General features: G+C 42.3%; 1 protein-coding gene across 23 annotated transcripts in view; it reads right to left on the reverse strand.

The window, feature by feature from the left end:
* Positions 1-18,976, reverse strand: part of Ttll5 (tubulin tyrosine ligase like 5) — a 252,368-nt gene that overhangs the window by 126,676 nt on the left and 106,716 nt on the right. For 17 of the 23 annotated variants that reach the window (XM_052739243.1, XM_052739245.1, XM_052739246.1 and 14 more), the window contains 4 exons: positions 17,597-17,724; positions 14,808-14,891; positions 13,898-14,290; positions 7,389-7,573 (listed from right to left, as the gene is read on the reverse strand). In XM_052739243.1, the coding sequence (XP_052595203.1) occupies positions 7,389-7,573; positions 13,898-14,290; positions 14,808-14,891; positions 17,597-17,724 (790 nt within the window). Of the gene's footprint in view, positions 1-1,615; positions 3,653-7,388; positions 7,574-13,897; positions 14,291-14,807; positions 14,892-17,596; positions 17,725-18,976 lie in introns of those variants that run through there. The other 6 variants (XM_052739259.1, XM_052739248.1, XM_052739247.1 and 3 more) reach the window with 6 other exon arrangements.

An 18,976-nucleotide genomic window follows, 5' to 3' on the forward strand; every position in this document is an offset into this window, starting at 1 on the left:
CTTCACTAGCCCTAGGGAGCTGGCTAGGTTTCCAGTTCCAAGCATGGTTTCCCTCTTGTTAAGCAGGTCTTAAGTCCAATTAGAGAGTTGTTGGTTACTGCCCAAGAACGCATGCTACTACTGACCTTAGAATTACGGTGCCATGCTGATTGTTGTTGTGGTTCACATCATCATAGCTGGGTATAACTGTTGGTCGCCCCTCCTTGGAAGCTTGCATGGCTTCTTTTGGAACCATGAAAACTGGTCCTCAAGGAAGAGGCTTTCAGGTCAGATCCAGCTCAGGACCTCTGGGCCTGTGTCTGAAGTGCACGGTGTCTGCAGCAAAACCTTCTACCCCTGGTCCTTTCTTTCTTTATTTATTAAAGATGAGGTAATCAAGGCTAGACAGGGCAATGAACTTCCCAGGTCTTGTGACTTAAGAACTAATGTTTTTTCCATCTACCTTTTTGTCTTTCTAGAAACAGGAACAGGTAGAATGTGTGGTATGGAGGAGTATATTTTCTACCAGCAAAGACTCAGAGTCAAAGGAAACAGTGAACAAGCTCCAGACCAGAGCCTAAGTGCACAGCAGTCTGTGTGTTCAGAGAGTTCAGAAGGGAAAGGAAAGCTTGCAGAGCCAAGTCCTGCTGCCTGTAACATGCAGGGGGACATTAGCACCCATTCCAAGGAGGCAGCACCGATTCTCGAACTGGGACTTCTGTAACTGAGTCAAGGTCCACAGTGGCCCTTTCTAGGAGCTCCTGAAACAGAAGGGATGATACAGAGTCCCTCTGGACACGGATGAGGAGGGAAGGACTAACTGCTGGAAACTGAATGTTCTGTATCTTGATAGACCCTTCCGCAGGATTAGGCTGGGGAGCCTCAGAGTAAAGAGCAGCGAAATGAAAGAAACCTAGTGGTTTTTCTGTTCCGCTCCCCATCAAAATGAAAAATCTCAAGTGCACAAAGCGTCTCTCCCTCTTCTGTATCTGTCAGCACATTTCAGGAGGCCTGGCCACGTCTCTGCATGGCTGGCTGGGGAGCAGACCAACACAGCACACGGGTTCGTGGTGGGGCCCTGCCTGGGTGGTCTGCTGGTATCCCTTTGATTAAATTCCCAGGCTGGGAGAGCTGGAGCTGCTCCTAATGATAGCTGGGTCCTGAAATCTCAAACTTGCTGGCCGGAGAGGGCCAGTGCTCCTCAAATGCCCTGCCTCCCGCTCCTCACCACAGTCTTCTGAGCACTTACAGCAATAACCACAAAGGGCCCTGTCTATGCCCATCTGCCCTCCCTTGCATCCCTGACTGAGGCAGAGATGGTGAGATCTCACACCTAAGCTGATGTCCCATTCCAGGGTCCCAGGACCCCTCCCCTACAGGTGCAGATGCTTCTTAACACTGCTCTCAGGAATACACACAATAGTCACTGAAAGATTTCAGTCCAGACGATGGCCCCTTAAACAGTGTTTATGCAGCATACGTGCGTTCACAATAGAAGAGGTGTGTAGCTAGAGTTTTCCTGCCTGGCCCACAGTCAGGACAAATCTCTCTCACCTGCCAGTCCCAAGCCACTCAAACCCGATCAAGTAAACACAGAGACTTATATTGGTTACAAACTGTATGGCCATGGCAGGCTTCTTGCTAACTGTTCTTACAGCTTAAATTAATCCATTTCTATTAATCTATACCTTGCCACGTGGCTTGTGGCTTACCGGTACTTTACATCTTCCTTGTCCTGATGGCGGCTGGCAGTCTCTCTTTCACCCAGCTTCCTGTTCTCTCAATTCTCCTGTTAGTCCCGCCTATACTTCCTGCCTGGCCACTGACCAATCAGTGATTTATTCATTGACCAATCAGCAACACATTTGACATACAGACCATCCCACAGCACTTCCCTTTTTCTTTTCTTAAAAAGGAAGGTTTTAACCTTTACACATCTCCAAAGTCAGCTTGGTATAATTGGGAATTTGGGCGTAGCTTCTCTTACTACTTCCTGCTGGAGGGGGGCGCTGTATCTTATGGAAACACAAAGAATATTTTAGGGTTATGGAGTAGTCCATGAGGGTGTATCGTCTGAGCCAGTTGCCTTGAAACGGTTCTGGATGTTGAATCATCTGGGCCATGGTGTCATCGGAGACCTTTCAGGTGGTCTTGGCTGGTCAAACCTGATGTGTCTTAATCTGGAACAAATCCATAGCCTCTGGCTTTCGGTGGGAACAAAAGCAGAATCTCCTTTCCAAAGCAACATATCCTTATATCCAAATTTTGAAGTCAAGGTACCTTTAAAATATGCATATTGGTTTAACTCAGCTTCCTTTACAATCAAATATCTCTCTGTAGTTAAGAATCCCAAAGAAACACAATCCAGATTCTCTGTGTAATATTCATCTTTACGTGGCTTATTTTTTATATTAATTTTACTGTCTCTTTAAAGACTTTATTTTTTAAAACTATGTATTTGTTTTTATAACTCTATATATCACCTTTTTTGTCTTTTTCAAGCCTACGTATATTTTACACACATTGTAAACTATTACATCTGAATCTGTCTTATTGTGAATCTATCGCTTTAAACTGCAGCAGCTGTGGCTGCTGGCTCCGCCCACCTCGGCTTCCCAAAATGGCCGTGGTACTTTACCACCAGCTCTGGGAGCTATTGTGGGTCTATGCTTTTAGCCAAGCAGCGTGTAGCCCAGAAACCTCTTTTTTTGTTTTGTACTAGCAAAGGCTAAATCCACCACGCAGCTCAATGTGCCACTTGCAGAGGCCTCATTCCCGCCATACTGCAGGTCGAGCGCGCACACCAGGAACCTGCCAGTAGCTCAAACCGGCAGCTGCCGCTCATTTGAGAGAGACAATTAGGAACTATTTTTAGCTCCGTTTTAGAATCTTTTTTTTCTCAGTTTTTAGATGGAAACTCTTGCCCCACGTTGGGCGCCATTTTTATTTTTGTTAGCTAATATTATTTCCTTCTTGGGTCTCTGAGGGAGTTGAAGATTAGGTAGTTATAGTTGAAGGTTAGTTAGTTATAGTTGAAGATTAATTAGGATAGAAAGTGAATTAGATACATTTTGGACTTAACAAAATAGGATAGATAATGAAATTATTTTCTCTGAATTTGTCAAATACAAATGGACTAGACATTGTTTAGACATTTATTACTTGTATATATTGTATATAGTCATTGTACCTTTGTATATAGTTTTTCTTTTGTTAGTTATAACCTTTTTCTTTTTTTTCCTTTTTTTTTAATTAAAATAGAAAAGGGGAAATGTGGTGGTATTTTACTTATACTGAAATGTGATTTTAATTGTATGTTAATAAATAAAGTTGTCTGGGGGTCAGAGCTATTAGAGTCATAGCAAGTGCGTGGCGGCGGTGGCGCACGCCTTTAAGGACCTGGAGGGCGGTACATTCAGTCACATGTTTGGGTTTACAACCAATGAGAAGGCAGAACAGGAAGACTTTAAAGACAGACACACAGGAAGTAGGTCTTTTTCGGAGAGCTCTCTTGACTGAAGAGGATCGCTGAAGCAGGAAGGGTGAGGCTCTTAGCTCTGACCTCTTGGTTTTCTTCTCTGAATTGGCTCTGTGTTTCTTATTTGATAAGACCGTTGGTTACATCTACAGAGGTGTATAATACGTTCTCAGTACCTGGTCACTCAATGGATACCTTAGAAAACAAGCAGGTTGGATTAGACCTTTCCCTGCTCCTATGGTGGGAATATTTGCTACTCTTACGTATTGTAGGACTTCAATGAAGCTGCATAATAGCAGAAATGATAAAAAAGGAATTCAGGGAAATGAGCTTCTGCTTTTAGCCATACAAATTTCTTAAAAATGCAGGCTCTAATATAAATTCTAAGTTCCTCCAAGTCTTTTCATCAATTGTGGGCTTGTTAAGAACCGTTTCTGGCTAGCTTACTATTTCTTAGTATTTGTACTAGAAAACAGAGAGAAGAAAGGGGGAGCGGGGGAGCACTGCCTCATCCTCCAGTCCCTGTCCCCGGTCCCTGTTCTCCCCGTTCGTGTCGTGTGTCGTTCCCCCCTCCCCCCGCTTCTCAAATACTGGAGCGATCCAGCTCAAGCCACTGTGTCTGAGTGGTTTCTAGTCACCTACGAGAGGCTCAAGCAGCCCCTCTGAAGGCCTAGGAAGCTTGTAGAGCGAAGGCCCGCAGAGCGAAGGCCCTCAGAGCTAAGGCCTGCAGAGCAGAGATAAGGTCTGCAGAGGCACTTGGCTTTGCTCTCAGCTTCAGTTCAAGTGTCCAGTGCTGACTCCCCAAGTTCGATTCACCACTCAACCTGTTGCCCCACAGACATGCATGCCAGGGTTCCTGAAAGCTGATTCTGCCCTTCTTGTGATACAGTTGAAAATGAGTGCTTCTTGCAAGAAGACTACTTTGGCCTTCTTTCGATTCCCACTCGCAAGCTGGGTTGCCCTTTTGGCAGTTTTGATATTCCCCGAGGAAATCTCTGGTGTGCTCTTGGCTATTAGTATTATCTTCAGATGGCTGTCATAGCATCAATGGTAGGGGCTTGGAAAAAGTGTTTTCTTTTAAATAATCACAACAAAATACAAAGTTTTCTAGAAAATGCCACCCACTAACAGGACAAGTAGTTGAAATTACAGATAAAAGTAAAATGTTTTCTCCGAAATACTCTACAATTTAATTTTATATAAATCTTCACTATTATACAAATGATTTAAAATCTGCTTTCCTTGTCCAGTGAAAGTCTCTTAACTTCTTGCCTACAAAACAATTAGATAACAGAATTTAAGGGATATAACTAAAGCAATGCTCAGAGGAAAATTCATAGCCTTTAATATAGAATGAATGAAATAAATTAGACATGTAACTCAAGAAATAGAGAAATGAAGATAAGGAGAGCACAAAGAAGAAATTGGTAAAGATAACACAATACAATAATTGAGTCTACAATAATAAAACAACAGTATTAATATATCCAGAATTAATCTTATGAAGGGGGAGTTACCCACTAACCACCCAAAAAGAGAGACAAAGAAAAGAAAGCAGAGGTAGGGGATTGGATGAGGAATGATGAAGGAAGTGTGGAGTCAGGAAACCCCAGCACCTGGGGTTCAGGACACCAAGCAGGCTGTGCTGACAGCTACAGCTGACTCCCAGTGTGGGTGCAGCGAGTGTCCCAGGGCTCCTGCCCACTTCCCTCCAGGAAGCCACAGGCATTTATCACTCAGCTCAGTTAAGAAATGGAAGCAGCTTTTCCTTTCAAAAACAGCATAAAAGAAAAAGCAGCTAGAGAACAAAAGTACCAGAGTCTACATTAAATATCATTACAACTCAATGTATTATTAGTTATTAAATAGCAGAGAAAAAAATAACAGGAGTTTCCAAATTACAAATTAAGTAACTGTGTCCCTGGAAAGGAAATGGCTGAAATCACACAACTGAGCTTTTCTATAACAGAATGCATTTGTCGAACAAGTCGCTGTCATCACGTTAGAAACAATGTATTCCTAAAGCCTTAAGGGCTCCAATAACAGTATTTCCCAAGTACAGGGGGGCACGAAGACTTGCAAAGAGGCTTTCACACCCCATCTTCACGAGCCCGTTGTGTTTTTCCCATCGATAAACACATGTGCAGAGGCTGAGAAATGAAGTGCGCAGGACCACAGACAGAGTCAGCAGGAGAAGGACCCAAGTCTTGGGCTGCGTAACCAGCCTTCCCAGGTGCTCCACCCTGCTACCTGCACAACACACCTCCCGCGGCACGGCATCACACAAGACGCACCCTACTGCGGAAACTCTGAAAGTTAAGACTGACATCTAATGGCAGGGTCTGATTCTCACAAACAGGAGCTGACGGACTTGTAGAGCAAAGGCACCTAGATTCATTATAGAAGAGGAAAACTGAGGGGGATGGCTTCCTGGTAAGGGTATGTAAACCTGCATTCCTACAGGATCAGGATCTTAGAACTGTCTGGGCTCTGCAACATAGCAAATGATAGAAATCGAAAATATGTAAACACTAATATTGATAGTAATTTAATGTCTTGATGCTTCTAGATTATTTAACTGAAAGCCAAAATGTCAGCTCATGACCAACAATTTCAATTTTCCAACAGACAGCGGACATTTTCAAATTTCCTCTCTTTCCTATGGTCATGCCTATTCCCATCAGTCTGTGACTGATATCTAACTATCCAACCCCCCTCAACTCTCATTACCACCTTGTGCTATTTCTTTACTTCCCCTGCACAGGAGGCCTCTTCACCTAACTGTTTCAAACTCCTGGGGACTGAAAAAGAAAATGATTACTGCCTACTACACTGACAGAGGGCGAGGGACAGCGAAGTCCGTGTTATTAGGCTTACCTTTCTTTGCTCTAACCTTTTTTTAAAACAGAGAATTAGGGTACCACAAGAAAGTGGTGTGTTGTCTATTTTTTCACATGTAATTGAAGCAATTTTCACCTCCACCCCCCCCCTTTTAATTATCATTATGGAGTTATAATCAAAAAAATACAACAAAACTTAACACAACAGAAATACAGGAAAATGTAACCACATAGTGAATATCATGGAAATATTATTATCAATACCTCATTTGGAGGGCTTTGAGTCCATTTAACATTAAGGAAGGTTTCTACTTTCAATTAAATACCAAGGACTACCAGAAGAGAGAACACAGAGAAGCCAAAGATCCTAAAAGACACACACACATACACACACACACACACACACACACACACACACACACACACACACACGCATCCTAGCGTCAGTTTCTGCCATATCTGCACCGATGTCAGTAATCATTAGACAGGAAACATTTTCTGATTATGAACTAAATAAAGTATGGTGGGGGTGGGGGACGAAAGACAATGTGAGGAAACTCTGATAGAAAGATCTATAAAACTAGGACTTACTGGAAATTTTTAAGAATGAAAAAGTTAATTTAAAAGGTCCTGGGCGGGCAAGATGGCTCAGTGAGTAAAGGCACTTGTTTGCCAAGCCTGAAGACCTGAGTTTCCTCCCTGAGACCCACATGGCAGAAAAAAGAACAGACTCCTGCAACGGTCCTCTCACTTCTACAAACACTAAGTGATGTGTGCACACGCGCACACACAAAAGAATGCAATGAAAAGCTTTACTCCTTAAAGTTGGATTTACAGTTGAAACTGACATGTTACCTATGCGCTACTGTACACCATAAGAGTCAGTATAACAGTTTCGGCTTTGCAGTGCCTGTAAGAGCCATTTTCTTCCCGGTTAAGGAGAAACAGTTCAATGTTACACATGAACAGCAGCCGAGACGCACTGGAGACCATGAGCACACAGGAAACAGCCAAGTGAGGGAAGACTGGCATGCCCCGCCACACCCACTCCCAGGTCCACAGAGCTCTGCGGCAACCTGGCCCGTCCCTACCTGCTGGGTGAGGAGATTGATGTGACTGGCTGGAGAATACTGCCTGGCTGCCTGCTTCTCCGCCAGCCGCTGGAGCTCGGCCGTAACCAGACTTGGGTTGTACCTTCGGTTGAAGGACCCTTCTTCACCCTCCTTTTGCGTTTTGGTTATTCCTGAATGATGCTTGTGTGGATGACATGAACCTGCTGAAAAAGAGAAGAGTTCTCACCCACTTAAGAACCAAGTCCTGAATAAAGAAAGCTACAACGGCGGCAAACAAGTATCAAGTCGACAGACACTCTGCTGAATCCTAGGGAGCTCTAACAACACAAAGGCCAGAGATGACCTTCAAGTGGTGATAAAAATCTGCGCAAGTCCTTACCACATCCTACAGCCAAATTATTTATTGATGTGTGTTGGCTTACAGAGGATGTTTAGCACAGGGAGAGGGGAAGAGCCAATGTTAGGATTTACAGGGGACAGCTGAGCAGCAAGCACATGGCACTGGGATCTCCCCGCAGCATCACTAGGGCCCCAACCTTGAAATTCTGGTTCTTGTTTGGTTTTATCACATGAGTACACATGGCAGTCTGCGGCATCCACGGTTAGAGCACTCACAGTACTTACAAAGGGCCCAAGGGGAACAGGTATGAAAGAGACACTAAGACAAACAGCAATGGTTTTGTATTCACGAGGGACTGACTGTCCTCTCAAGAGTTCAATTTTCTTCCAACTATTTGATGACAATGAAATCAGTTTTTTTCTGATTATTTTTTAAAATTATGTTTAAAATCATGAAAGTAGAAACACTGCTATGTTCTATCCACTTACTTATGTATTTCTGTGGTGCTGGGGGTTGAGCTGGAAATCTCAAGTTCTATCTACTACTGAGTCACACCTCCCAGGGTCCTTCTGCCCTTTTATAATGAACGCTACCACAAGCACGATCACTCCGTAGACACCATGTGGTGACATTCCTCTAAAACGCCTTCTCATAGTCACTGTGTTATCTGGTATATACAGATATATTTACAACCACATTATGTGGGTAAGTTACAACCACATTACGATGAACACCTGTGAAATTTCTCCCACGCCCAGGAGCTACATTACCAATAACACACATCAACCAATGTGCTCCTCTCCATCCACAGCCTCCCTCTTTCACTCATTCTCTTCCAAGCACATCACCCTGTCATGTACTCTGGAGGGTTTTCCTGTATATGCACACATGAATACTGGATAATTTGCTTATTTTCGGGCTCCATAAAAATGGCATCTCACAACAGTAGTTTCTCAGTGTTAGCTTTCATCATTTAACATGGCACTGACAGGAAGCATCCTCACTGGGTCAGTACAGATAAATTCATGCATTCTATTTACTGTCTTGCTATTCTTCTGTTTTCGGCAGTTACTCTGAACAGACTGCGGTTATAAACAGCACAGTGCACACTCATGCTCACCCTGAAGCAGGGCTTTTCTTGTGCCTATGCCCAGGAGTGGGACTGCTGGGTCACAGGGTACATGTATTTTCAAACCAAAGTGACAGTATCAGAGTGGCATGTTTTACACTCCTACATACAGACATTCCTACTGACCCACACATCCTTTAATATTGGGACTGTCAATTCCCAATTCCTTTCTCTAAGAGGCTAATTAATTATCTAATTATCAATGATGTTGGATGTTACTGCTTTCCTGATAAACCTTATCATTTTTCTACTGTCTTTTCCTCAAGTTATTAGAGTTGTGCTTCTGTTTTTACTTTTGCTCCATATAATAAACCTGTAAAGAACTTTTTTAAAAGTATTTAGTTCTACATCTGAAAAGCTGGTTTTGTTTTCTGAAACACGATCTCACCATATTGCCCAGACTGGCCTCCTGAACTCATGATACTCCTGCCTACACAAGCGCAGTGTGGGTGTCGCTATGTGAAACCAAAATTTATTTTTATGTATGGGTGAGGCAGGGATCTGATCTCACTTACCACAGCATTGTTTATGAGAAAGACACACTGTCCCACTGATGTACAACCCTACCAAACTGCATGACTTTTCTTAACTTTCTATTCTGTTCCTTTGGTCATTCTGTGCTTTTGCAAATACCACACTTTCTTACCTTTCCACAGTCTTAACAAAGAGCTCCAGAGGCTCGCAGTGTTTCTTAGCATTTTCATTCAGGATTACTGAGATAAACAGTAAAATTGCTGAGGTTTTTGACTGAACTTTTGAATCCAGAGATCAATTTGATGAGTGTGACCTGAGGCTTCCTATGGCACATACAGAACATTTGCCCATTGATTTAGGTCTTCTCTGATGACTTTCCACACTGTATAAAAAGTTTTCTAAACTTGCCCCAGGGTACTGTATATGTTTTATGCTAATGTTCAAGATGCTTTCCATTAACAGTTTAAGGGGTGATAATGGATTCAGAATACTATGTTTAACTAATATCAAAGAATTTAAACTTTGGAGTGTGCCTCTGGTAGGCTGACTGTGCATCACTGGACGCCTACACTCCCAAGAGTATATAGTCACCACAAACTGGACTCAATGATTTTCAGCTGATAGAGTATACATAATAAAATTTACCATTTCAGCTTCTTTTATTCTGTGCCATTTTTATACAATATGTGATCATTATATTGATTTTACTCACCCTCGCCCAACTCCCCCTTCACTACTTACCCAACTTTGTGCTCTTAATTTATTACATACATTTTCAGTTGAAACAATTATTTTCTAACATTATGTAGCTGAGTCTAAAGTGTACCTAGAGACCATTTTATGTTTTGTAGGTAGTTAGAATATTATCTGCAACTAAATCTTATTGCCTTGGTTTTAATTTTTTTTTATTTTTTATGTTGGTTTTGACCTCCAATAAAATGCTGAACAGAAGCAACATTAATGAGCATCCTTATCTTGGCCACAAAATCAACAGGAACATGGTCACCATTTTGCCATTTCGACTGACACATTTGCAGGTATGGGGCAGATACCCTTTTCTGGTTAACAGGGACCGTCTGTTTTCAGTATGCAGATGATTATTATGAATGAATGCGGAGTTCACCAAATCTTTGTCTGTATTTACAATGATGATGGGAACACCTTCTATCTTCTTTAGTCTGTTAGTGTGACAAATGATACTGCCATGTCTTCTACTATTAAACCACTCCTACATCCTTGAATAGACTTGCTTATGGTATAATCTCTCAGATATGGCTAGATTTGCTGGCTTTTATTTTGATTAGAATTTTTGCATCTGTATTTATAAATGAAGGCCATTTATAATTTTCCTCTCTAACTTTATCACTAACTTATTTGTTTTCAAGACAAGTCCAATCTCACAAATTGGGTTAAAGAGTATTCATCTATTCTCTAATAGTTTTAATATCAGAATTATCCACTTCTTGAAAGAGCATTAGAAATTACCTATCAAACTATCTGGGCCTTATCATTTCACTCAGAGAAAAACTTTAAGTAGTGTACCAATTATACTCACAGGACTATTCTGGCCTTCATCATCCTGAGTCAATTTTACAAGTTGTGCTTTTAATGAAGTTTGTCCATCTCAATTTTGGGGGAATAAAGTTGTTGGTCACATTCTATTTTGAGCTCATCGATACACCTTTCTTTGTCTGCTCCTCCGTTCCTTCTCTAATGTCCCTGTCTCCTCTCTCTTTTCTTCATCAGTTTCATTCACCAAATGCATACCTTCTTTATGAGACATAGTCCATGAGTGGCTTTGGTGTCTTCTAGTCTACCTGTCAATTGTGCAGTTTTTACACATCCTTTATGATTTTCTCCTTAGATGTAGATCATTGTTTTCCTTCTCCACACACCAGGACGTGCAGCTGCCCATTGTTAGTCAGTTCTAGAATATTTTCTTTACATTAAAATTTCTTTTCCCACTTTTGATTTTGAAATATACAGATTTGTTATATATTCCTTTGTGATTGGCCTTTAACTTAGTTATAGTGAGGGTAAAGGATGATACTATATGATTGCAGGTCTTACAAATGTTTTTTCTTGTTTATGATATAGTATATAACTGATTTTTATAAATATGTGTTCTTGAGTAGATATTTTCTCTATTTCCTGGGTGTACAGTCCTAAATATGATCAAGAGACAACCTTGCCATTCTGTTCAAATCATCTTTTAAAACAGTTACATTTCTCTACTATTTACTTCTTGTGTGTGCAGGTGCACAGGCGCACACACAACACAATGAAGTATGTGGAAGTCAGAGGACAGCTTGCAGTTGGTTCTTCCGCGCCACCAGGTGGTTCCCAGGGACAGAACTCAGGGTGTCAGCTTGGTGGCAAGTGCCTTTACCCACTCAGTCATCTTGCTGCCCACCCCCCAGCCCTTTACAAAATAAAGTTTCACTATGTAGCCCTGCCTGGCCTAGAACTTACAATGTAGGCTAAGCTGGCCTTGAGCTCAGAGATTCTTATGCTCCTGCCTCTTGAGTGCTGCGAATAAAGGCATGCACCACCATGCCTGACTAAGGGTAGTCATTTAAAGCATGTGGCTTATGTATAACTTATTTTTAACATGGGCATTACTAAATTCTTTAAAATCTCAACCAATGTTAAAATACTCCCCCAAATGATTCACCATAATCTCTATGGGCATATTTTTTTAAATGCAAAAAAATGATAATCTCACAGTTTTCACGGAAATGCAAGAAACCCCCAAAAAAGCCTAAACAGATTTGAGAAAGAAGAATAAAGTTGGGAGAACCCTTGGTGATTTCAAAACTTAACATAATGCTACAGAAAGACAATGTGATACTTGTGTGGGACAGATAAAAACAATCAATAGGAATAGAACTGAGACTCCAGAAATAAATCTTTCAACTCTAGGGAAATAACATTTTTAAATAAATGGTCCCAGAAAAACTCAACCTCCATATGCAGAAGGATGAAGTTAAACCCCTACATCACCTCACATACAATATGTAACTGAAAATGGACAAAAGTTCCAAATGTAAGAATCTAACACAAAGCTCTCAGGAAAAAAAAAATGGAAGGAAGTCCTTATGAATTTGGGTAGATAATGTTTCCAGATGTGACACAAATTATAAGCAACGGAAAAAAAAATAGAGAAATCAGATTTCATCAAAACTTAAAACTTCTATGCTTGAAGAAAGTGAAAAGAATCAATAAATAGGGAGAAACTATTTTTAAAGCAACCGCCTGATGAGGACCTTTATAGAGAGTACATGAAGAACACAACTCAATGATAAAGATATACCTCAACGGAAAAACTACCAGGGAAGTCAAATGGACATCTCGTCTATAAAGATATACAAATATTCAAAAGGCATGAGTCATCATTAGCCATTACGGAAATGCCAATCGTAACCCTTCTACACAACAGGTAGAGACATAGACAGATAGGTAGAGAGACAGATGGATTTACCCAAACCTTCTATGATGGGTAAAATAAAAAACACAATAAATGATAGCAAGAACTTGCTTGATCAAAATGAAGGCTCATGAAATTTATCATGTGACCTAGCAATTCTACTCTTGCTATATGCCCTAGAAAATAAAAATGTATGTCCCCATGTAAATGCTGCTACACTGCATATCACACCACTGCTCATAATGGCCAAAGGAGGGAAAAAACAGATGCCTATCACCTGGCAAACAGAAAAGCAAATGCTGTACACCATACACTAGAACACTATCCAGCTATTTAAAAAGCATTAAGGGTGATACGTGCTACAACAGATGAACCTGAGAACACAACACTAAGTGAAAGAAGCCAGTCATAATGACCACTTACTGAACAATTCTAGTTACGTGAAATGTCCAGAATAAAGAAATCTGTGGAAAAGAAAGCTATACCAGTGGTTGCCAGAGGCTAGGAGGAGGAAGAAATGAGGGTGACTGCTAATAGACAGGGTTTCTTCAAGGGGAAAAGAAAGGGTTCTGAAGTTAGGCAGTGGTGTTGGTTGTACATATCTGTGAACATACCAAAAACCACCGAATTTATACAAAAATAGCCACGTTTCTGAGTAGGGGTTATGTCTCAATGAAGCTGTCATTAAAAACTGGGCTGGAAATATAGTTCACTGGTAGGGTGCTTGCCTAACACATGTAAGGTCCTGGGTTCGATCCCCAACACCATGAAGCAAATGAGAAGAAAACTTGACTGATAATATGGGTCTACTTTGTTTCAAATTCAATATCCTATCTTATGAAGTCTTTGGTTATGTGCTCAGGTCGTTCGTAAGTTGTCTGATGTCAGGAATAACGACCTGAATGAGAAAGAATGCAGAGGACTCACAGGTCAGTGACCATCTGCAGTGGGAAGGCTAGGTGCCTTGCTCACTCATTTCTTTGTACAGTACCGAAAAGCAGCCCTGTTTCGTTCTGTATCAGTGAATGAATGCTAGTGGACAGCAAGCAAGACCTCCCTTTAGTCACAGCAGAAGCAACGGGAAAAGAGAGAGAGCTCTATTTTCATGGGGCTGGGGAGGAGCTGTCACGGCAGGCAGTTTTCATTTTCTCACTCACCTGCCTTTGCTGAAGAGGGACGAGACAGTTTCTGGCTATAGATGTGTGCGGCACTTTGGAAAGAGGAAAAGGGGCCCATGGTGTAACTGCCTGATCGGCAGCGTGGCAGGCCAGCGGGGCTTACGTTCGGGGTCCCGGGGTGTATGGAGGGAGGAGCACTGTCGGGGACGGGGTTCAGTAAAAGTGCTGACTGGTGAGGCATGCTGGGGATAGCTGGAGAAATTTGAGATAAAGAAGAATGGTGGCCAGGACCTGACGAGAGGGCAGAGGTTGTAATAACAGATGACAGATGGGTGCTGGGAAGTTTCTGCAGAAGAACAGCAGCAGGACCAGAGAAAGAAGAGCAACTGGTATAGACTAGTTTAGCCTCTTTTCCTGCTGAAGTGGTAAATCCTATTAAAGCAAAAACAAAACAAAACAAAAACACAGGTCATTAGGAAAAATAAACATACGATCTCTATGACACATAAACATTTTAGAACATCAAAATAATGTTAACATGAAACAAAAATCATGCAGACTTTAACGAGTATTCATCTTGAACTTAATAAATTTTGCTCAACAGAGACAGCCTGGTAACAAGATTTTGACTTTATTATTATCCCTTCCTAAAAGCTTGAGTTGAGACATCCCCCACAAAGCAGGGCAAGCACGTTCTACAAATGTTAAGCAAGCAGGACCAGGTTTCTACAAGGAGCAGCTAATTCCTCTCCCTCTGGGAAAAAAGACAGTGCTCAGAACTTCTAAAGAAAATGGAAAATGTTTCTGAAGAAAATCCAGTTACCAACAGGAAACTAAGGGGAAGGGCAGAACAAAAGGACACTTGCCAGGGCCTTAAAGTACTGACCACCGGACACCTGCTTTTCTGTTCGAGGTGGACCAGGGAGCAGCGTGTGTTTCAAACACTCACGAGATAATTTATCAGCGTGGATTTCTGTTGCCTGCTGCTGCTTGGGCTGCTTTATTTTCACTTCCTGAATTGTCTCAGGGTGATCTGAAAAAGAAAAAGACTCACTTAGGCACTTTACTAATCAAAATCATAACATGAAATACACGTAGTAATCAATGCTGGGAAACACTGCACATGCCACCACACCCTTTAAAGGATGGCGACGCCTGTAGTGAGCAGCCAACTGAGTGATTCCCCATTGCCCGGACCAGCTCCATCTCACTAAATCAAGAAGAGATACTCAAGTCCAAGGCAGGAATCTACTGACTGTGGCCCAGCTAGGACACGCCGGGAAGATGAAACAGGAGAGGGAAGTCAGTGCTCCCACCAGGATCCCAGACTGGGGCAGGGGTGGAGAGAGAAGAGATCCGCAGTGGCTGCCAGGTCCCACTGGAGCCCAATCAACACATGAGCGAGAGCAGCATTGTGAGACACGAGTGTAGCCTCACTAAGGACTGTGTGCCACTCCACTCTGTATCCTAAAGGACGTGCCTCGGCTGACCAGAGACAGCTTGATCATTACAGTCAATAGTAAGACCAGTTTCCACTGTAGAAGTTTTTCTCTACCATCGAGTTCTGAAACAGAACAGTCCAAAGCTATTCATATACTTAGAGAAATGTTTCAAGTCTATGTCAAAGGCAAGATTTATACAAAAACTTAAGAGTCTCTCGGAGGGAATAAGGGTCATATCCATTCTACCACCACCTGCAAATGCTTCTTTTCTTGATTGAAACCTTCATACCCCTCTAGGTTTATAAATGGATAAATGCAGGGATTGATCTTCTAATACAAAAGTAGTCTTTAAAAAACAGATTTGAGAATTTGAAATGACCCATCTGTATTAACAGGAGCTGCTGATGTATGCTCCTGGGTCTTCTCCATTACTGTCAAGGGCTAAGTTGCCACATGAATGCTCGTGTGGGCCCATCTCACCAAGTGAACACACTGTTCCCTACTACAACCCTACTGTAAACATTTCTCAGCCTCCTTTCCATGATACTGCTACTGGTACTTTTTAGATTTTCATCAACCTTCTCGTATTCACCCACTCAATTCCATTCATCAGACAATACACTTTATAAACACAAGGCCTATGATGGTCCTCGTCACTGAACTGCTAGCAGCTATCAAAAGGGTTAACACAAAATATGAAAAATAAGAGAAAGAAAAATGGACAGATGAATATGAAGCTAGAAACATATTCATTCAGCTCCAAGAGGAAGCTGGGCTTAAAAAGACTGCTCAAATACAATTTCTGAACCCAGTTGCTAGTGAGGCTTTATGGAACAGCCTACGTGAGTGTTACAACTCTGGGTTGGGATGTCACTCAGTGCTAGAGAGCCTGTCTAGCATTTGGAAGCTTTGCGACCAATCCCCAGTCCCGTAAACACAAAACAAAATTAACATTGTTTCTTTGAGAAATGCATTTTACATTTGGAATGACCAATTCCCTTGAATATTTCCACACTAGACTGGGATAGCCTTGAGAGCAAGGAGATTGAATCCAGTACTCAAAATACTGACAAGGGGGCTGGAGAGACAGTTTGGAAGTTAAGAGCACTGGATGTTCTTGCAGAAGACCTGGGTTCAGGTCCCAGCACTCACACGGCAGCTCACAACTGTCTATAACTCTAGTTCCAGGGGATCTGATGCCCTCTTCTGGCCTCCATGGGCACTAAGCATACAAGTAGTCCACAGACATACATGCCTCAGGATAAAATCAATAAATGAAATATTACAATACTGACAAAATACCTACATTGATACACTTGCATCCAGGTTTGAAATGAATCTTACATAGAAAGCACAGAGCTTATTGATACAGTGATTTTATTTATATATATATATATATATATATATATATATATATATTTATATATATATATAAAACAATAGGAGCTAGACAGTCTAGTCCACATTTGATTAAATCTCTGAGAATGGTGTTCCTCAGCAGTGAGAACCTTTAGAAACACAGGGAATGTCACAATGCCTGAAGGAAACCAGTGCATCTGGGGCTTAGAACCAAGAATATTGGTCACCCCATTAGGTATGGAACAGCCTCACAAACAACAATAATAAAAACACTCTAACCAGCTGGGCAGCGTGGTGCACACCTTCAATTCCAGTACTCAAGGGGCAGACGGATCTCTGAATTCAAGGCCATCCTGGTCTACAGAGCAAGTTCAAGGACAGCCAAGGCCACACAGAGAAACCCTGTGTTGAAAAAAAACAAAAAAGAAAACAAAACAAGAACAACACTATCCAAACTGCCAAAGCTGAGAGGCCTGAATGGACGACAGGATGTCTGAAATGGAGATTAAGAGCAAGAGCTTCAAGTCGGACAGATGAAGGCTCAAAGCCCGGGCCCTGAGTGGTGAGAAGGAACCCTGGAGCAAGTCCCTCAGCTCCCGAAGCTCACTTTCTCAGCGGTAACGAAGTCTGAAAATGGAGCCTGCTCTGCACGCTGCTTGTAAGGAACAGGAAGATGGGTGTTCACTGGACACCGGGTTTTCAAACAAAGAAACAAAACCCCCCAACTCTGTTGCTGTTCTGAAAAATGAACACAAAGCTCTAAAGGATGCCCTTCTGCTTTTGAGACAAAAAGCTGTGCTCCGCCCAGCCGCCCCTGCTGCAGAGTCCGGCCACACTCTAGACTGGTGTGCAGCCAGGCCGCTTCCGCCTGATGCGTCTCCGCACGACTCGGCTCTCGGCCTGTTGGCACGTTTCCCTCATCAGCGGGCATACTTACCACCTTTTGCCCCACTATCAGAATAACTACTGCTGCTCTTAGAACTTTTCGAGTGAGTCCCCAGGAAGACACTGGCAGACTTGTTTTTCTGGGTATAAAAAGTCAGCACCTCCTCCAGTTCAGCCTCACTGAAATGAAGAAAAGAGTATGGTCAGCACAGGAAGCTGCTCTGGAAAATCTTTTGACATTTTATTATGGAAACAGTACGCAGGAGAAGGGAAAGTGAGTCGTGCAAGCCGAAAGCTCGTCATTAATAGACAGTTTAAAATGAAGCGTAAGTGAAAGAAAGCAATTGGGAAAGATGGAGACCATGATAAACCTTTACTAACTCACACAGAGATTTTCTAGATCTGCATTATCTGATCAGCAACCACTAATTACATAGCGCTATTTAGACTTAGTCAAAATTAAACAAACTTAGACGATTCTGTTCCAGAGTTACACTATGCACATTTCAAGTACTTAGTAGTCACCTACAGAAAGTTTGACTGGATAAGCACACTCTTGGTAAGGAACTGAAGCCACAGATTGGGTCAAAGCTTACCAGAGACCTATTTTTGTATGACACCCCCTGGCCAGCTTACACACACACACACACACACACACACACGATGGGGGAGGGAGAGAGAGAAAGAGAGAGACAGAGAGGTGTGAGCCATTACAAAATAAACTATGGGATAAAGATTATTCACAGCCACAGAGTACAACTATCACCTGGCTGCAGTTTGCAATGTATCCACCCTGCTTCCAGATAACTGAAATATTTTCACTAAAAGGGCCACAATCATTTCAACTGGCTCTGTCAGAAATAAGGAGACGTAGGTGACCACAGAAGAGATCCTTAACCATCTAAACGATGAATGAGATGGAACTAGATGGGCACTCTGAATTACTGGAATGACATGCCATGAAGAGTCACAAAGTATAAAGTATTAGAACACAGAGGAGGTCTAAGTAGGCCTCCCAGTAACATAACATGCAGATTTGACTTGATCTTAGCCAAAGGGATGGGAAGCAAGAATGCAGGAATTTTCCACACGCACAGTCACGTTTTGACAGCCATTTTCTCATCTCTGGAGCTTGGTACGATTCCACAGAGGCAGCCTGCAAGGAAGGGAAGCAAGCCACCTGCCCTCTTCAGAACACGCTACGGAGAACCCAGGAAACCACCTCTATGGACAGCTATAAACGCTCAGATTCCCCAGGAGAAGAGCAGCACAAGACAAAGAGTGTTGGTAACAGCAAGCATCTACAGCACGGGTGGCAGGGGCCCTGCTTCTCCCTGGCAGGGTTTTATTTGGCACTCTCAAAATACTGGAAGGCATGGGGCAGCTGGCCCAACGACAAGCTACTCTGTGTGTGTCTTATGCTCTGCCCACT

Source organism: Peromyscus californicus, unplaced genomic scaffold, assembly GCF_007827085.1.
Source record: "Peromyscus californicus insignis strain IS unplaced genomic scaffold, ASM782708v3 Scaffold_15__1_contigs__length_86483966, whole genome shotgun sequence".
Taxonomy (NCBI): domain Eukaryota; kingdom Metazoa; phylum Chordata; class Mammalia; order Rodentia; family Cricetidae; genus Peromyscus; species Peromyscus californicus.